We start from the raw sequence: 20563 nt of genomic DNA on the forward strand, positions 1-20563 counted from the left end.
TTCCTCGAGACCCACAACCTTCTCCATCACACTCAGACGGGTTTCCGCCCACTTCAGGGAACAGAAACGGCCTTGATCTCGGTAGTAGAGGAAACCAGAAAAATAAATGACTCGGGTGGTACAGCGGTAGTCCTGCTACTTGATCTCAGCGCGGCTTTTGATACCGTTAATCACCACATCCTAATCCAAAGGTTGAGCAACATAGGTATCTCCGGCGCGGCATTGGCCTGGTTCCAGTCGTTTTTAGATAAGAGTTCATTTCAAGTGTTCCACAACAAAGTATCTGCCAAAAAAAACCTCCTCCAATGTGGAGTACCCCAGGGCTCTTCACTGAGCCCTACCCTTTTTAATGTATATACCCAACCCTCGCAAACAGTTCACCCCTTCGGAGTCCATATCATCACCTATGCTGATGATACTCAGCTGGTGATTGGATTCAACAAAAAGGACAGCAATCCCCCAGGCCTAAACTCTTGTCTTCAAGAAATTGCCTTGTGGATGAGGGACTCCTTCCTGAAATTAAACAGGGATAAAAGTGAAATTATGGTCTTGGGAAATCGCTCCCCTCTTGACATGAGAGAAATCTGGCCTACGGTCTTGGGTCCGGCCCCTACCCCCAAAACCCAGGTCAAGAGTCTGGGTGTTTGGCTGGACCAGGACTTATCCTTTAAATCCCAAGCTCGGAAGACGGCGGGCACCTGCTATGGTCTCCTCCAAATTTCTCGCAAAATTCTCTCACTCCTGCCATTTAGGCTGAGAAAGATCATGGTACAAGCCCTTGTCCTATCCAGGTTGGATTACGCAAACACGCTTTATCTGGGCACTCCAACGGCTACTATCTCGAGGCTTCAGACCGTTCAGAATCGGGCTGAGAGATTACTGCTTGACATACCTAAAATGCACTCCGCAAGACCAGCGCTGAAATCCCTCCATTGGCTTCCCGTGTAGGAAAGAATCAAATTTAAATCACTTTGTATCGCCCATAAATCATTCCACAACCTAGGCCCCCCCCCCACCCTCAGAAACTTCATCCAGCGCTACCAGCCCAATAGAGTCCTCCAATCCAAATCCCTTAACCCGGCATCCGTTCCTAAAGTCAATAAAACCAGAAGTGGAGGCCGTCAATTTTCCCTGCACACTGCCAAACTCTGGAACTCCCTCCCGCCTTATCTTCGTGCCGAACCTAACCATTTCACCTTCCGCAGATCCCTTAAGACACTGCGGTTTCCGTGACGTATTCTGGTCATCTGCTTCGGTCTAGCTTAAGCGCTGGGAGGCCTCCGGGTAGCCATGCGCTATATAAATACCGCTCAATATCAATATCAATCTATATTCTAGGCTTTGATACCTTTTTTTTAATTAACTGTAACAAATAAAGCAATGGTACAGCACATTCATTTTCGAGTTACAGAGGCCCCTTCTTCAGATGCCAGCATATCGTATGCATTTTCAGTTACTCAAAAGAAAAATCATCAACACCTGCAATGTGTGGGTTTTCAGACTAGGCTGCGTTTAACCTTTTTTAAATGTGTTTGTTTTTATGTTTTATGTCTACATGGCTTTTTATTTTCTATTATTTGACAGTACTTTTATAACAAACTTTAGGCTGAGAGTGACAGGAGATGCTCACTTGTGGATGTGATTAATTTTCTTCTTGAGGACACCTCTTTTCTACGTACCCCAGCCCACTTACCCTTGCCAAAGAACTATTTATTGTCCTTAAGTCCACTGGATTAGTCCAAGAAGATCTTTCTGTTTTATGTATATGACTTACAGAAACCCAACCAAGGTGGAGCCAAAGATTTTCGGTCCTATAGTTATAGGTCTCAAAACATCTCTATTCATGTCAGCCAACCTATGGGAATCCAGAATCTACCCAGGCATCGTCAAAAAATACTTAACATAAATTGAGGAGAACATATTCTGTAACCAATCAGTGAACAAAGATGATGTTAGAAGCTTACATTTAGTCAGTTTTCACTATGTATCACAAATATTGGTCAGTTTTATAGCAGTAATATTTTCAAGGGAAATTGGATCTTTTAAAGCAAGTTCCGTAGGTAAGAAACCATGCCAGTGCTTCCCAGATGAGAATTAACATGAATTCTTCATAAAACCTTTTGATACTTAAAGCAAATGACAAAGGACACTTATCCAGTATTAGTATTGGAACACCTGCAGCGTGGGGTGCAGATGACAGGCCTGCTTCTGCCTGACTAATGCAGCCTTTTGCCACACTTTCTCTGGCCCAAATTTATCCTGCAGTATATCAGCACTCATCAGAAAATACACTTTCAGGCACAGTCTTGAAACGCTATTAAAGGATTTTTTCCTGAGCAGGGCTAGTGTGGCATAGGTAACAAAGCGAAAAGGTCTTGACTTTCAAGTGCCTTAGTCAATTTTTGGCTTTGAAATGCTGGTTACTGATACTGAACAATTGACAAATAAAAGAAAGTGAAAATGGCCACCTCAAAGGGGAGTGATGATGAATATGCACGTATGCATCGCTGGGAACACACACATATTTGTTAGGATGCTGCTGAGGCCATTTATTTTTCAAATTTACTGTAATATTTCATTTTAAGATTGTGGACGCCCATCTTGCAGAGGTAAATTAAAAAAGAAAAGTGAATCTTAGGATAAGGAGCTACTTTAGCAAATTGCAGCAGTCTGGTTCTCCATAAACATAAAAATCCTTAAAAATAAATAAATTATGGGCTGGAACGGGGGAGGGATTGGGTAGCAGATGGTGTAAGTCAATGCCACAGAGCAGCTGGAAGCAAGAAAGGAGCTAGGGTTGAAGGAGTACGCTGAGCAGGAGAAGGGTGTGGCAGCGGAAATAAATGGAGGAACTGGGGGAAGAAAAAAAAGATTACCAGGACAGGGAAGCAACAAATGAGCATGTGGGGAGGGAGCAACACAGAGTGCAGGGGACGGGCATTTGAAGGCAAGCAGCACAGGGGGAGACAGCAATACAACACAGGCACTCCCACAGAATGCTGAAGCAAAAAATAAAATGCCAATAGGTCTGGTGTTGGCTGCCAGACTTTAGGCTTTGTCACTGCATATTTTGTTTTGTCATGGTTTCTACAAACCTTTACTTTGAGGGAAATTGCTGGGCTCTCATTCTAATTAAAATTAAGAAAAAAAAATAAAGAACATTAACTAAAAGTGAAAATATGTTTCTGGTCTTAAAAAAAGAACACATTGCCATAGTCGTCACTAGCACTTAAGGTACCTAAAGTGTGTAATGTATGCTTCATTAAAAGGCTGAATGCTGTCAGTCACATTGAGGTTAGCCAATGGCTGAATCACTGCCCCATGCTGGGGAGGGAGGTGGGGGTGGGTTGGAAAAATAATTTGAACGGCAGCTGATCCATGGATGAAAAGGGCTGGCTGAAATTCACTTTATATATAATGTAGAACGTTAGTAAAATCAAAAGGTCTTGGCTAATACCAGCCTTAAAAAAAATTGTTGCCTTGGAAGGAAACAAGTCATCCAAAGGATGGTAAAGAAGCTACGCTCCAGGTGAGGGACGAACATAAGAATGGGAAGGAAAGCCATTGAATAAGAAGCAAGTAAATGAGATTGATATCGAAAGCCAATCAATGATAAGCAAAAAGCTGATGCAAAGGCCGCTATTTTTATTGTATACAACAGGTCTTCAAAAAAGACAGCTAAAAGCGGTCAGCAAGTGAAATCTAAAAATGAATTTTGAAACATTTTACGAGCCATTGCCGTTGTGGCACGCAGGTTCCAGATTTTCCATTTTCATACTAAAGTAAGAGCACTGCTTCTACGCAAGGTTAGCAATGAAAGAAATGCACCACTCATCATTGCATCATTGGAGAACAGTGCCTGGATCTGTTGTTGGGTGTGAGCCTTAACTCACAGAAACATATGAATGCAACATCTGAGAGCACGTGTCAGAAACAATTTGCATAAAGTTTCCTAAATCAATGAGTTACAGAACACAGGAAGGAAGAGAAAAAGAATATCCACCTTTTTGATTTATTTTAAATTTGCAATGAACCTTGGCCGAAGATTATGGATAGGCAGCACCACCTTACTTCTATAAAGCTTACATGGAAATAAGAAATACCGATAGCCATCAGAAATGTCATGTGAATTACAAAATACTTCAAATCACAGAAGTCAGTGAATGAAACTAGCATCGAGGTAACATGACAGGAACAAAATATACACGCTACTGCCCATGTCCATCTCTCACAGATGAGAACATGCTTACCAAATTGTGCATGAAAAGCAGAAGTTGACCAAAAAAATAACATATCGTGGAATTGATCATACCTCTATTGTCCCCAAAACATTGTACCATTTAAACATAAAAAAAAGACAAGTACCTTGACTTCCCGAAGGTTCATGCACTCCTCCCAGGAGTAAAACTTCCTTTTCATCCTAACGAGAAAGCAAACAACACAGTAAAAAGATTGTCAAAGACAACCGGCTCAAAACCAGAAAATTCGATATTAAGCGTCATTTATCATAATTTAAAGAAGCATAAAGAAAAAAGGAACAACTCATTAAAATAATTATCACAGAAAATCACATAGATATACAATGTCCACAATAAAGTCGAATTTTGATGCTAAATAAGATATTATTTATTCAGCCACATAAGGCCGAAAGGGCGAGTTGGCCCAGCTGAATTTCAAACATGTGTATTGTAACTCTCAGTGAATGATCACCCATGAGAGCGGTTTTATTGGCTTTGGGCAGCGAAACACAGTATAATAAGGTGCATATAATTAATGCTACAACTGAAAAACAAAGTTGTGACTGACCTGACAAGACAAAAAAAGTTTAGGAAGAGTTTATTTATGTATTAAGGATACTGATGGAAGAAAAAATGTTCCATGTATTACTTGGATGTTTTGTACCTTTGATGTTTATGTAACCGAATAAAGGATCTTGACAGACTGATTGAACAAAAAAACTAAAAACAATAGTTAGGAGTAGAAATAGACGAAGCAGAGACAGGCCAACTCAAAGATGGATGCATTTTCGTGAGGTCGCTCCATTCTTATTTCGAGATAGAGGTCAACTGAGAAGGAGTCTGTATAGACTGGAACAGGGGCGCAACTGGGACTAGGTGATACTTCGACATTTCTACATAAGGATTACACAGGTTATTTTGGCCATGCCCTTACCTTGAAAGTAAACACAAGATGGTGGCAAAAGCAATTTGTAGTGCTATGGTACGCCAATAGAAGCTGGCTGGTGAAGCCCTCAGAGAAATTATTGAGTTGCAGGCCATTTGGAAAAGAACCCTGCTGAGTGTGGCTATCTGATGCTGAAGCCTCTATGATACAGTCAGCTGATGCTTTCAGACAATTTACTAAGGTACTGATAATAGGGAAAGAGGGGCTTAAATGAGCGTGACTGGTTCACTGCAATGGCCGGAAACTGTGTGCGCCTGAGTAACCCCCTCCATCCCCCACACAAGCAATGTGATGCATCTATAAGAAGCTGTATCCTTTTTGTACTTTCAGAGTCGTCCTCCATTCAACTTTGACAAAAAACCATGATGGGAATAAGATGCTATGCCACAAATGCGACTTCTTTAAATCATGAGAAGCTCCAAGGAAGAACGCTGGTGAGGACTAACAAGGAGCTTGTACCCAAAGGAACGAAGCATGCAATGAAGTTGGAGACAAAAGGATAGCTAGCCTTGATGTGCACATTGAAAGCTTTAGCAATTTTGAGCTGTTACCAAAGAGTGGCAGGAGGGAAGTTGAAGCCTGCAAGAGTGTAGAACAGGATGTTATTTCAATGTGGCGTTTCAGTGCTTCAACCTGCTTCTTTTTGGATGCCGAACTACACAGCTGGACTATCAGGGATTTAAAGTCCTAGTAATCAAAAGTAGTATCTTGACAGAGATACATTTCAGCTATGATGCTTGGATAATTCAGAAAGAATAAGTCAATACTCTGGTACTACAGAGAAGCAACAGAGTCTGATATTCTTGACCGAATAAGCAATGCAACATTTGACACACTTCCGTTGTAAGATCATGGAAGAAATGCCTGGGCACTGTCAGTATGATACACCCATGGGTCATGCTTGTTGATTACCCCAAGATCTGAAACTATATATTGAAAAACTGAATCAGAACGATATGAACATCAGTTTACTCTCAGTTCTAGGGTCTATGGTCAAGAGCTATAGTTTCTTCGATTAAATGTAAATTAAAAACAACACTTGACAGAAAAGACTTGTCAGCGAGAAGACTACAAGTGAACAGAGATATATACACACATTTGGGACATATTTGGGACATATTCACGAACAACTATCTAACACGCTATATAGTCAATTTCTCAGAACAAAGAGACTTTGCAATGTATGAAAAAACAGTCAGTGAAAAACAGCCTCAGAAGTTGGTGTTCTGGTCAATGTTAACCTGCTGCTTCTCTCAAGTCTTCAATAACTGGAGGACAGTGATGGGATGGCCGTCTGCCATCTTCCCCACCTTCTCTTACTTCTTGCTGTTTTCCATAAACCAGACAGTCAGGGGAATGCTTGTGGTGTACGGAGCAATGAAGAACTGTATACGTTCACAACCTGCGCATCTCTATAGACAAACAGCTGACGGAAATTGTAACCCATGCTGGCAGCAGCACCCATAGAATTATTATCAGCATAGTGCTGGCTATTGCTGAGGCACTGGGAGAACAAAGTAAAGCACTCAGTTTGGATGGGGACGTATGTCCAGGGGATGGTAGATGGAGAATGGCAAGACTTCAGGAAGGATAAAAAAGAAAAATATTTGCTACAAAGGAGGAATGGGCAAAACTTGTCGGGATAACGATGGCAGGCCAACAGGAATATATATTTTCTACAAATATGAAAGAGAACAGGCTCAGATAAAGAAGGCCATGTTGTACTTTACACCCCCTTGAATGCATTGCGCAGGGGTGAGTCAAGTGATCAGCTTGCAGAGGGGGCTGTACACAACATAAAACTGTAGCTGTCAATAGCGTGGAGCGTTCCACTTTGAGGCACCAGGTGACAGCAGTGTCTAGACGAGCTTCCTTCTCTTTGTCAGTGTCACTTCGACGCCCTTGTTGGGGTAAACCCCAGTTACTGAAAGGTAAACAATTATATCTGTATGTGGTCTGTACAGGTCTCAGCGGTACGCGAAGAGGGTTTGAACACGGCCACACGTATATGAGCAACCTTGGGTCAAATTAGGCATTGATTGAGCAAACCGCCAGGCATTTAATTCGGGGCCACGCACCTTAGCGCCACTCTTTGTCCTAGTTTAACTACATGGGACAATTGGTACCGTGTAGTATCAAACTGTATATAGCCAGCTAAGGACAAGTGGGACTATTATTTTGAGACCTGCCATATGAAGAATTAGGACAGGCCCAGACTGTCCATTGCTGACAGTGACCTCATCGCTTTCAAGGTGTCACGTCAGTATTTCTATACTTTTAGGACCACTTACCTTCAACCCAAGATATGACCTTCTAGGATTACGATTGGCTTCTTATTGATTGAAATTTGATATTGAGCCCCAGTTTTGCTGTATCACACAAATTGTCCAAATATCCATTGAGGAAAACCGTATCCAGAAAGTATTCCATCTACTGCGCCCTGACGTAGGAACTGTGGACACAAGTCCTAATCCAAAACGCACGTCGGCGCTCCCTCCTTTTATTTGTTGTTATGTTGTTCGTATAATTTTTGTACTATTGTCATTTTTTTATGTTTTGTAAAGTGGACTTTGATGTTCTTCAGTTGTGTATGGTATAACAGATGCGTGTGGGTATGTGTGGAACTATTAGGGGATGAATGGATTTTATGTATATATTCTTGCTTTGGGGCTCCCTGTAAATACGAAGTATGTATAGTGAAGAATTTTGTACATTCAATAAATAGTTTGATGAAATTGTATTGCCAAACATAGGATTATTTTGTGATATAATAAAAGAAAATCATGTTTATAAATTTCTGGTTTGGGACAATATTGTTGCCAATTAAATGAATGAGGTAATACCCATGTATTAAATTGCTGCCAGGGAGAGGTATCTGTACTTGTTCTTAGTTGTTCCCTGCTTTCCTCTCCCGGTATCTCAGAGCTCCTGGGACCCTCTGCTGTTTATTTAGTTTGGGTCTCAGTGACAGTCATTATCACTGCTCAAAGCCAGTTTTATCACTATGGTGAAAGCAGTGGTGAATTATTCCAAAACAAATATAGTGTGGTCTGCGATGAGTCATAAGCAAACATTGTCCGTTGACTAAAGGAGCAGTAAGCTTCAAAGTCCAAAGCTATATTAAAAAATGTTATCAAGCCAATATAATTTAAAACAAAAAATAAATAAAAGGAAATTGGACTTTCCTATTTTGCAGGACAGAACATTTTATCAGCATACACCAGCTTTTGAATGCATGCATGAAAACCCGCTTGAAAATGGAACAGTTATGACAAAAGAATTTTGTAATAAACGGTTTGGTCTTGGACCCTCACCTCTTCTTCTATAGTTCATCTCTCAGCAAAATCATCAATCCCTTAGACTTGTCCTTTTATCTTTCCCAGACGACACCACAATCTTTGGCTTTTTTCAAAAACAACTAAAACTGGAATTCGAAAACAATTTCTTTTTTTTTCCTCTTATGCTCTCACTGAGCACTATGGCTTGCAGTGTGCTCAGTTGGTCCAAACAGTATATTGCATAAAGCTTTTTACCTATCCATCATTTTTTTAACAAATATAAAATAGGCATATTTTAGCATTTTGTATTATGTTGTCCAGTCAGATGAGAAGTGGGTGTTATGAATCCCAATGTAGCCCAATATAGGCCTAGGTAGTTACACAACCTATTACCTACATCTGTCCTACCATTGTTCTACATAACGGGTTTGGCACTGACCTTTTGCCTAGTTAGGTGCTACATGACTGTTATGTGGTTTTCTCCGAAAACTAACCTTGTGTATTAAGCATGAGGTTTCTCAGTATCACAGCAGGATTACCATCTTCTGCATAACTCTGTATAAGGGTCACCTCTATCGTCATCCTTGCCAGACATGCACACAGTACATTTCTAGGCAGAACTCCAGAGGGTAACTTTCTGGTATAAAAAGCACTACATCTTCCCTGGGCAACCCAGAGGAGAAAGACTTCCATGCGGACACGCTGATGTGAGACGCTGAGGTCCCTGCACACAGACACTCCAGCACGCAGAGGTCTGACATCCCTTGCGGGGAGTCCATCTCGAGACCAAGACGGTGTCCTTCGCTCTCCCACATCAGGTAATGGGGCTGGCTCTATCCTAAGGGGATTCTTGGCTACACACCTAGACACATGGTAGGTATATTTAGGTACATCTAGTTAAGATTTGCATCATAGGAGTATGCATTATTACTGTTAAGTTTACATATGCCAGGATATAGTCATTGTTTTAGCAACATGGTAGAATTCTAACTTTTGTTTACTCTATTGGTGCTCATTATCGTATATATTTGTTTCTGTCTCATGGTTGTTGCAGCACACGTATTTTATACTAGAATGACGGTTCAATAAATACTTATTAAAAATGTCACTACCGTTTATTCTATGTATCTCTCTGAGACTAACTGAGCAAGAGTGACTGAGCAAAAAGCACTATACTGTTTTCATGATCCCCAAGGGGTCGGGTGGTCTTGTTAGATAATTGCCAGAAACTGCTCGCTCCTTGGTAAAAGGGGCTCATAGCGACGCTGCGAGCTAGCTGGTCAAAAGACTAACCTATTATTTGGGGGTGCCTGGAAACAGTCTGGACACCAATCCCTTAGTTTATGTTGTCTATACACGCAGATCCTGTACAGATTTGTAGGAACTACACAACACAAGTGTCTATGGGGACCCTTAAAGCAGTCCTGACACTATGTCACGTATCTGCTGAGGTCATCAGTGTGGGATGCCTAAAGTGATAATGGAAAAGGTCGAAGAAGAATAGCGACCCCTGTTAGTGGACCCTCAAGAGTCAGTAGGTGCCACACAAGCCGAAGCATCTGATAATCCAGCACACTGGCACACCCTCATGAAGCATTCATGCGCAGTCAGAGGTGGGTCACCTCGCGTGCCGCCCTCAACAGGCACCATGGCACATTGTGTCCCAGCTGCATTCCATGGCCCCCGTTCAGGCTGGTCAGCACAAAATATGACGTCTTGGGTACTCCAGGCCACTGCAAAGTTGTCTAAGGTGGCCCAGCACATCTCCAATGGTGAGGTCTTGGGTCTCCATGAAGGGATTGGTGTGGGGACAGCCTACCCCTGCAGACGGGCCCACAACAACACACCCACCAGGAGACTGCAATAGGGATTAGGCGGTCCTCACCACTGGGTCTCAAGAGGTTCAATGCTAAAAGATTGTCCGAGCGGCTCCAGGCACACTGCTCAGGACATGGGGGGGAGGGGTTGGCCTAACAGCTAAGGCGCTCGACCTCGGACCTGGGGATCTGGGTTTGAGTCTCGGTAATGACACCAAAAAACCCCTGTGATTCTGGGCAAATCACTTAATCCCCCGTGCCTAAAATGAAAGTGTGTCCTCATGTAACGTAACTGGTGCTATGTACAGCGCTCTGATAACTGATTCGGTTCGGTTCTAGTTCGCGCTATATAAAAACTCTGGAAAAAAAAATTTCTCCACAACCAGGTGCACCTCAGCAATGGCCTCTCAACCAGGTCATCACAAGTCGGTGCCAATCACAGCAGGAGTTGATTTCATGCATGACTTTAGGCAAGGGACGCCCGGTCTCCGGCGACCAGGGGTCACAGTTCAATGTTTTGACAGGAGTCAACAATGATGCCGGAGCTATCGGCGCGAGCTCTCGTTCAGTGCAGCTGCCATCTTGTGGGCTCAGTGCCTGCTTCCTACCACCAAATAATTCACTTTCATGTGAAGATGGCTACATATATACATGAAAAGCTTTGAATTCCTGAGGCTACAATCCCCATAAAAATCCTCTTTATGAGGCTAGAGGCAAAAGTACATTCAGTAAACTTAATAGCACACAGTAAATTAGCACAATGTAAGTTGTGCCCTAGGGGCGTACAAAACCATGTAGTAAGAAAGTGGTACAAGAACCACGACTGGCATAGAGACAAGGCATAGAGCCTGCAGAACCGCTAGGGCCACCAGGAACCACCCACGGTAGTGACGCAGGGGACCCACGGGGGACGCGTGCAGTCCCCCATGGGTCCCCACACAGCCGCGAATCACCATTAACTTCTATGGGGAACGTCACGGTTGGAATTTTAAAGTTAAAGGACACTTAGAAGAGGACTTGGAGCAAACCCCTTTAGAACTAGAAGGTTCTAGAGTCAACACCCACGGAAGCACCGGAGTACTCGAGTTTCCTCACCCAGGGAAGCCGGGTGCATAGTTGTCTTTTCGTGTTAGGTTTCGGCGTCGTTTTCAATGGCGATCTGCTGCAAAGTGCTGCTGGCGTCCAAGTGGAAAGTGCCCGGTGTGATCCAAGCCTGGAACGAAGATGAGAAGAACCTGAAAGCAGAGGGGACAGAGTCTGGGTCACTTGCCAGTGACCATGAAGACGATAGGCGGATGCCCAACAATGTCAGGAGCTTGCAGGTGAAGAAGGTGAAGCTTGACTCTTCAGCCACGAGGACCAGGAGGCGTCAACGACTACCAGGTTCTGGAATCGACCTGTCCCACGAAGGATGTTGAGTGCTGCGGTGTCGGTTTCCGGATTGGACCCAACAAGCCTTGGTAACAGCAACCCATGCAGAAAGCAGAGATAGGCTTTGTTGCAGACCAGCAAGGCCAGAGAGACTCATCACTTGGTAGGGAGTCATGGCACATCTGGAGAAACCAGGGAAGTCCACGGAAAAGTGGAGTTACCTTCGAGGGGACCCACCAGTCGACGGACCAGGGATCGCGAAGGAGCCTCAAGCAGAAATGCAAGAAGCGGGCTCACGAACACTTGTGGAGAGTAGGCCCACAATCTTCGGTGCAGATGGTGCTCAGGGCTAGGGCTACGAGTAACCCAATGCCACACTTCGGGAAAGCTCGGGAAGTCGATGCACTTAGCAAATGTGCACGGTGTCCAGGGTCCCGGGTTCTACGTCACTCGTGAGGGCTGCAGGTTTCAGCTTTACTGGGGACTCGGGTCGGCCTTGGAGAAGTCCAGAAGTCCGCTTCCTGGTCTGCAGGTACTTCAGGGTCCGGCGGGAGCGTCGAAGATGCAGACCGGCAATTGCTTCATTGGTGCCTGTTTGAAGAGGGGAGTCACTCCTTGACCCTAAGGGAGATTCTTCTGTCCTCTAATCGTTAGTAGAGTGTCGAAGTTCCAGGATTCTGATTTAGAGTTTCGTCCAGGTGTAATCTAAAGTCTTGTTGCCAGGGGTCCCTTACTCATACTAAGAAAGCGGGTTGGACATACTCTGGGGACCCACCTATGGGAGGGTCTGGAAAGAGGCGTGGCTACACCCATTTCCTTTGTCCAGTTTCGCGCCAGTTGCAAAAACAACAGTTGATGGACAGAATGCAGAACAATGTCATACATTCACCCCAGTACAGAGATCTGGGCCTAAATCCATTGTTTTTTTGCACACCATGCCATTCCAGTTTGAACCCAGCCATATGCAAATCAGTCTTGACCCTGTGCCCAATGGGAACAGTCCAGCCCGAACTACCAAGCCAGGTCCTCCCTGGACTGGAAACAAGCATCCAAGGACCAGTTTCGGGCTTTCAGCCTTCATCAGATAGGATAGCTTGATTCCAGTGGCATGGAGAGCACGGAACTCACATCTGAGCATACCCGTCCCACTCGGGGTGACAAATGCAAAAACAACAGTTGATGGACAGCATGCAGAACAATGTCATACATTCACCCCAGTACAGAGATCTGGGCCTAAATCCATTGTTTGTTTGCTCACCATGCCATTCCAGTTTGTATCCAGCCAATAAGCAAATCAGTCTTGACCCTGTGCCCCATGGGAACAGTCCAGCCCGAACTGCTAAGCCAGGTCCTCCCTGGACTGGAAACAAAGCATCCTAGGACCGGTTTCGGGCTTTCAGCCCTCATCAGCCAGGATAGCTGGATCCCAGTGACTCACGTCTGAGCATACAAGTCCCACTCAGGATGACAAATGCAAAAACAACAGTTGATGGACAGAATGCAGAACAATGTCATACATTAACCCCAGTACAGATATCTGGGCCTCTGCAACCAGTTTGAACTGGGCTATGCACAGGGGCACCAAATGTGCCCCCAGTGCTGACTTCAAAGCACTCTCAGAGTGCACTGACCCAGCCCCAATACACAAAAGCCTGTCTGGGAGGTGGTTACACCTCCCTGTGACAGGAAAGCTATTGTCCAGGTCTCCCCTGCCGGAGTTTTGTCCAGCAGCAGGAGGCCAGACTTGTGTCTGTGGTTGCAGCATCCATTTTGTGATGCCAGGGCTCCTTTAAACTATTACCGGTCAGACCAGTGTGTACATGTCTCTCCCTCTAGAAGGGTGGAATTCTACCCCCGCCGCCAGGACTGGCGGGGGGTAGGATTCCAAAGTGTTTGACACCAAACACAACAGGTTTCCATGCAGCCATACCAAAGTTAGCATTTACCGCGATGTTATAATGCTCTTAAGAGTGTATGGTCTGGCTGCATCACAGAACAGCTTCAGAGAATAGATTCCGAAAGCTGCAGAGGGGTATTGCTCATGCATGGGCACCCTCTCACACAAAACCAAGCACTCTGCCTTCAGGATGGAGAAGGACTGCCATTGGAGTAACTGATAGGTTTATATGTGTCCATGATTAAAGGTAGATATAGGAAACCTATATCTTAGTAAGGGGTGCATGCACTACCTTACCCAGGCTGCAGTAGCAGTCCTGTGGTGCCATTTTGGAAGGCTTTCAAGGGGTGGCAAAATACATGCTTCAGCCCCTGGTAAGCCTCTGGGGTACTTATGCCCTTAGTACCTGGTGTACCATATACTAGGGACTCACAAGGGTACCTCAGTAACCAAACTGGAGTGTACCTATAGTACATGGAATCAATTTATAGAGGAAAGCAGATAGGCTGGGACCCTGGATAGCAGGATCCTAGCCAAACTAAGTCAAAAACCATCTTTACATCAGAAAAAAGTGGAGGCAACCATGTAGTCAGATTCCACCTTCCTACAACAACGGGTTGGATTAAGGTGGGGCTGGTAGCATGGAGGAGGAGTGATCTGCACACTCCAAGTGGGCATGACTGCTTAGCCAGCCTTCTTGGGCCAATCAAACAGTCATGCGCACTTTGCATGTTCCCCGCCAGGCTGCAATGCACAGTTCCTGGTAAGCTGCCACTGCAATATATGTATTTGTTTTATCATTTTCTTCGATTTTATTCACGTTTAAAGCCAGTGCCCTTTTACATCAAGGGAGGCACTACTGATGAAAGGAGATAAGAAGTAAAACGCATTTTAAGAAGCAACTCATTTGGAGAGTCTTTCTACCTACATGAGCTTAAATCTTTTCATTTTAAAATAAGAACTCCGTCTGAGAATAGCTTCCTGCACTTCTAAACAATCTATTCCTTTGTATTTAAATTGCAGGTAAAAAAACATTAAGGTCTACCAGATTATTGCGTTTTTAAAACTATCATGACATTGATTGGGAACAGAGAAGATGGCCCTTTAAAAATATATAATACCATACATTAAAAAACAAACAAAAATTTTCCGCTTACATTACTGAAACAGTTGGCTTCAGAACTGCATTAACCCCTCAATATTTATTGACTTTGGTCTGCGCCATGGGAAATTCTTTGATTTCAACTGCTACACAGGAAGAAGCATGGTGCTTAGAAGTGCTTTGCTTTTTCATGAAATGAAAACCTTAGCATTTTAGTTGTTCATAGAACCTCTGATGAAGCTACAGCTAAACACTGGGGAGTCTAACTGATAGATAGGTGCTGATTTTTAGCACATGAATAAAGAAGATATTTGCTAATGTATAGAAAATGTGATTTTTAGCACATGAATAAAGAAGATATTTGCTAATGTATAGAAAATGTATCCTAACTTTGGCTTTCTGGTGTGCTAACCATAATTTCCATTACAAAAAATAAAACCCATAATTGTGTCTCCTCCACAGTTAACACTTTTAATTCTATATCTTAGAGTCCACCAGATGTTGTACAGGAGTGCCCCATATCGGTCATTAACACAGAAAGTTAGCACTGTACTTGATCATTAGAATTTATGGTGAAGATGCAGAAGAAACAGTGGGCAACCAACTGACAGCTGCGGCTATGAAAAGAATACGTTTTACTAAGCATATCAGAAAAGAGTCTTCATTTTGGCATCTGAAACACAAACAATTTTCATTTGAAAAACCAGGGAACAAAATTGGTTAATTAAATCGCAGCAAAAGATCTGCATTTTTCGGAGGGAAAAATCAACTCAAAACTTACCGCAATTCCTATAGTATCACTAATAAACTATTTATATTTCGACTAATCGGTTCTTTATAAGCTCCTTTTTGGGGATCGGTAAAGCGAGGCATCCACTTTTTTCAACCGGTCAAACGTGTCAGAGCTTTTCATATATAAATAAATACATAAATAATGCAGCAGATAGGCTTCATGTAACCTTTAACCTAAATAATACCTAAAAAACACAATCTAACAAACACTTTTGTCAAACTCATTCCAAAATTATACGGGTCTGATTTAGATTCTGCTTCGCATCCGGAACCCGGACTCCACCACAGCCACTTCCTGGAAGTATGCTCTCCCTTGGTAAACACTGTGAGATTCTGGGAGCGGATTACTTAAACAGAGTACACAAATATTTCAACATTGTGTCGCAGTTAGGGAAAGATTAAGAATCGTGTGGACAGAATATCACGAAACGCAGGCGTCTATCACTGGGATATTGCAAATCTACATCCTAGTGAAAAGAGAAAAGAGAAAAATATACCACAATTTTGTTTGGCGAAAAAGTCTATTTTCCTGTTCTGTGTGCAAACTGCCTAAGCTACTAAACGTACTTTTTAATGGCAACCAGCTCTCCGGAGTCCACACTTCTTCCCAAAAGGACAGAGCCGTATGTCCCATCGCCAAGTTGTTTTATAGTAGTGTATCTATTCATGATGTGAGTCCTGGGGCTTCCAGTTCATGTCAACAGTCAGCAGGCACTCCTTCCCATCTGCAACATATCCCCCGTTTAAGGTAGATGGGGTTTTCCGATTAATCTGGAACCGCAAGGAGCAGGCACTGTGTGCAGGCTTCCCAATCATATTTCCAACTCCTTATCTAAGGAAAGAAAGCACAGACCTCGGTTACTTCAAACGGCCTTTCAAACAACAAGCAGTTTTATATAGCAACTTTTGTTTGTCAGTCGGCGTGGCAACCATTAGGCATTGCTTAAACTCCACAGGCAGTGTCAGATGAAATCCAATCTGTAATAAACTTGACTTTGATTAGACGTGCAATCAGACACCTACTGCTGCTTATTCAGATCAAATTTAGACAACTCCTCAAGTCACAGCTATACGGTTTGGTACGGGATGCTTGGATAAAGTCAGATGGGACAGTGGCAGATGAGAGATACTGTCAAGAGTCTAAAAACAACACCCTCATAAGCTATGATCCAATTAAGAATACATACATTTGGAAAGGACTACAAAATTCCTTGAACGATTGTATTGACTTCATCTGAATACCACCAAAATACAATCAACGTAAGCTTTTCTTGTAGTTCTGTACTCTTCATTACTTCAGGGCTTTTGAACGGTAACCGACATGTGACAATCCCAGTATTTACTGAGCAGTCATTGACTGTAAAAAGTAATCGAAAAGAACAGAAGAATTTTACAATAACTGTGTAAAGATCCTCTAGGCCAGCTTTGCAGACGGGTGAACTAGCTGGGTCCTTCCGAGGAGGGGGCAGAAGTGGAGATAGAGTGCTGTGAATGGAGCTCTATTTAGCACAAGAGAGAACTGCTTTTGTTCCTCTGCAACTTCCTGGATGGCCAGTGACGCTGCCCTTCTAAAAATTCCCCTAATACTTTTTGACCCATCCCAAAATCCATTAGCCTCTAAGAGCTGTCTCAAGGTAGGTGCTCGTAAATACTGACCAGGCTAGCCAAGCACCTATTTTATTGTTTTTCCTTGTTTTGAATATTGCAGAAACAATGTTTTGGACTGAAGCCACTAACAGATTAATATTTCTGTCATTAACACAGGGATGTGAACAATCCTCCATATCAAAATCTCCACAACTTTCTATTAACTAGTCCAGCTTTGCTTACCTTCACACAGACAAACTAATGTACTAAATGTTTCCGTTTTACTTTATGTAGTTTACAAAACTGCCCACCCCATTTAGACACATATGCAAAAGAAATACCATATACAATTAAGCTTTGGCAATACTTTTTGTGTGTGCTCAAGTCAAGGCAGGTCTAGTGTACTCTCTTTCTCTTGTATTATGATTAGGGCTCCCTGTTTTCCGTTTTTACTGATTTTTACAGATAAATACAGACAGAAAACATTTATTTTTTTGTCTGAATATTTTAAATGAGGATAAAAACGGAAATTGGGGTGCTTTTTGAGTAATTCTAAACACTGTTTTCCATGACTGCCAGGCCAATAGATGTGTAGTTTGATAGATAAGGGGATTAAAAAAGAAAGGAATTTTAGTAAAGAGGCTTTAACAGCAGAAGATATGCACAAGGTTGATACTGAAAGTTGCATATTTTCATATAATGCACGGATTTATCTACTGTGGGTGTTCACAGCACTGAAACCCGGCAGATATTCAAGCATGAGCGCATATTTATCGGTTAAATAAATGCGGAAATATACTTCTTTCAGCTTAATTTTTCCACAAAACCAAAAATAAATATGGAAAAATACAGATAAAATTAGCAAAAAATAAATATGGATAAATACAGACGGAAATGGCAAAAAAATAAATACCATATAACTGGGAGCCCTAATTATGATATTGAACCTCCGCATTTGTAACGGAAAAATAAAACTAAGCACCGAAGGCAAAGAAATAATAGGACAGCGTGAACTACGCTCACTTGACATGGAAAAACAAGACCCCTGGATATTCATGCTAGAGATAACCAGCTATCACTACTGCTGCACTAATAAACAATATAGTAATCCTGCTAAGTTTAGCACAGTCCAATTGAAAGAATGCCATTAATAAACACGTTTTTTGCCTTTGTAACACCTTCTCTGGTAGAGATTCTATCTACCTGCAGATTCCTTGCCATAGAATTACCCCCAAGTGCCAGACTGGATCCAGGAATTTTTCGTCAGTAGTACCCATACACTCCGATAAATAGCATAGTACAGCTCTGCGAGGTGTCATCAGTGTTGACCGGAAGTGACACGCACGGTGCTTTATATAGGCGCCACCCCAGCGCACTTACGCCAGTTTCTTTTCATGACTTTCCAATAAGAAGCGCGCTGACCACGGTGTGGAAAACTAGGGCCCTTAAAGGGGAACAGCCCTGTCCCTAGAAATATGATCACTGAGCAGGGACTATGGGTGGGTCGGTAAGGAATCTGCAGCTAGACAGATTCTCCACCAGAGGCCTTATCGAAGGTAAGTAACTTGTTCATCTGATAGAGACTTCTAGCTACAGATTCCTTACCTTAGAATAGATACCCAAGCAATACCTACGCAGAGGTTGGTCCGCTAAACAATTTCGCTCCAAAAACTCCTGCATGACCGAAAGGGCAAAGTGCCAGTTTCGACGGACCCGACTCCAGGCAGTAGTGGTAGGTGAACATGTGCAGAGAAGCCCACGTTTCGGCCTGGCAGATGTCCAAAACCGGAACTCTGAGTGCTAATGCAGTGGTGGCGGCCTTGGCTCTGGTGGAATGAGTCTGCAAGCCCTCTGAGGGTTGCTTCTTGGCCAATGTATAGAAAGATTATAATGCAGATCACGAGCCATCATGAGATGGCCCTTTATTGCACAGCCTTTCCGTCCATTGCTCCAACATACCCCACGAAGAGTTGGTCGTCCACTCAGAACTCTTTTGTGCAGTCAAGTTAGAACGACAACACTCTTTTTGGGTCCAGGTGGTGGGGTCGTTCCTCTTTCTTAGAGGGATGTGGCAGAGCGTAAAAGGTAGGCAGGTTGATGAACTGGCCTACATGAAAGGAGTGACAACTTTCGGGAGAAGGAAGGCTCTAGAGCGAAGAATCAGCTTGTCTGGGAAGATGTTCAGGTAGTGTGGCTTAGACAACAAAGCCTAGAGCTCACTGACCCTCCGGCCAGATGTTATTGCCACCAGGAAGGTCATCTTGATGGTAAGGAGCCTGAGAGGACAGTTGTGTATTGGCTCAAAGGGAGAACAAATCTAAAAAGTGAGTACTAGATTAAGATATGATGAAGGATGAAGGTGGAAACGTGTTGCAAACATTTCAAAAACCAATTTACAGCAGAGAATTTGAAAAGGGAAGGCTGATCTGGCAATCACAAAAATCTGAGATGGCAGAAAGATAGCCCTTTAAAGTGCCCAAAGCAGAGCCATGCAGGGCAAGAGAAGGAAAAGTAGAAGGACCTGAGAGAGGGGGGCAGAAAGAGGGTCAAACTGTTTTTCTGCACACCATTCCACAAACTTGCAGACTTCAGGCGGAAAGTCAAAAGCTGTCAACTGTCGCCGCTCAATCTTCACGAATGAAGGCAGAGCGTTGACACATTTGGGTGGAGCACCCTCCCCAGTTGCTACAACAGAAGATCCCCCCCGAAGGGGCAGCCTGGTCAAAGGACCGATGACCATGCTCAACAGCTCAGGATAACAAACTCTCCAAGCCGAGTCCGGAGCCAAGGATGAGTTGGGCCCGGTCATTCCTGATCTACTGGAGAACCCTGAGCAGGAGTGGTATGGGCAGAAAGGAGTACAGGAGGCCTTGGCTTCACTCAAGACAAAAAGCACCTCCGAGCGAGAGCCGCCTTGGAAACTCCAGTGCACAAAACCGCTGACATTGCGCGTTCTCATCTGTGGAAAACAGATCTAACCAAGGCTATCACCACTGCTGAAAGAGACCTCACACCTCCTCTGGATGGAGTTGCCAATCATGATCTGCTAGGCATCTTCGGGTGAGTTTGTTCGCCGGGGTGTCAGCCCACCAGGCTTCTGTGTATGTATAAGGTGTGCCTCATGCCAGACAACCCTTATGGTGAGTTTAGTGGTCTTCGACAACCACAGAAAGATCTCTAAGTGGTAGCTGTGGAGAGCAGGCTTGAGGCTTAATCAAGGAGGAGAGTTAAGCAGCTTGTTTTACCAGAACTAATCATATAGTTTTTTTGCAACAAGAAGACGCCGCACTCAGGAACTCAATTTACTTTTTTGGTTTACCGTGACCAAGGCCGCAAGGCTGAAACGCGTCGGTGTGCAGACTGGGCTCTGTTGAATAAACCAAAAAAGTAAATTGAGTTCCTGAGTGCGGCGTCTTCTTGTTGCAAAATTGATTTCTTGCTCCTGGCTGAGCTGTACGCCCACACCCGCTGCTGTGTTGCTCTGGATTACAGCCACATTGTTGGAAAAACTAATCATATAGTGTAGGTTAAATGG

The 20563-nt window shown here is 43.5% G+C and overlaps 1 protein-coding gene across 1 annotated transcript in view; it reads right to left on the bottom strand.

Moving 5' to 3' along the window:
- CILK1 (ciliogenesis associated kinase 1) overlaps nucleotides 1-20563 on the bottom strand; it is a 483141-nt gene that overhangs the window by 387308 nt on the left and 75270 nt on the right. The window contains exons 2-3 of the mRNA XM_078647940.1: nucleotides 16009-16273; nucleotides 4366-4420 (exon numbers count right to left, since the gene is read on the bottom strand). Of these exons, the coding sequence (XP_078504066.1) occupies nucleotides 4366-4420; nucleotides 16009-16109 (156 nt within the window). The 5' untranslated portion in view covers nucleotides 16110-16273. The remainder of the gene's footprint in view (nucleotides 1-4365; nucleotides 4421-16008; nucleotides 16274-20563) is intronic.

Source organism: Lissotriton helveticus, chromosome 6 (genome assembly GCF_964261635.1).
Source record: "Lissotriton helveticus chromosome 6, aLisHel1.1, whole genome shotgun sequence".
Lineage (NCBI taxonomy): Eukaryota > Metazoa > Chordata > Amphibia > Caudata > Salamandridae > Lissotriton > Lissotriton helveticus.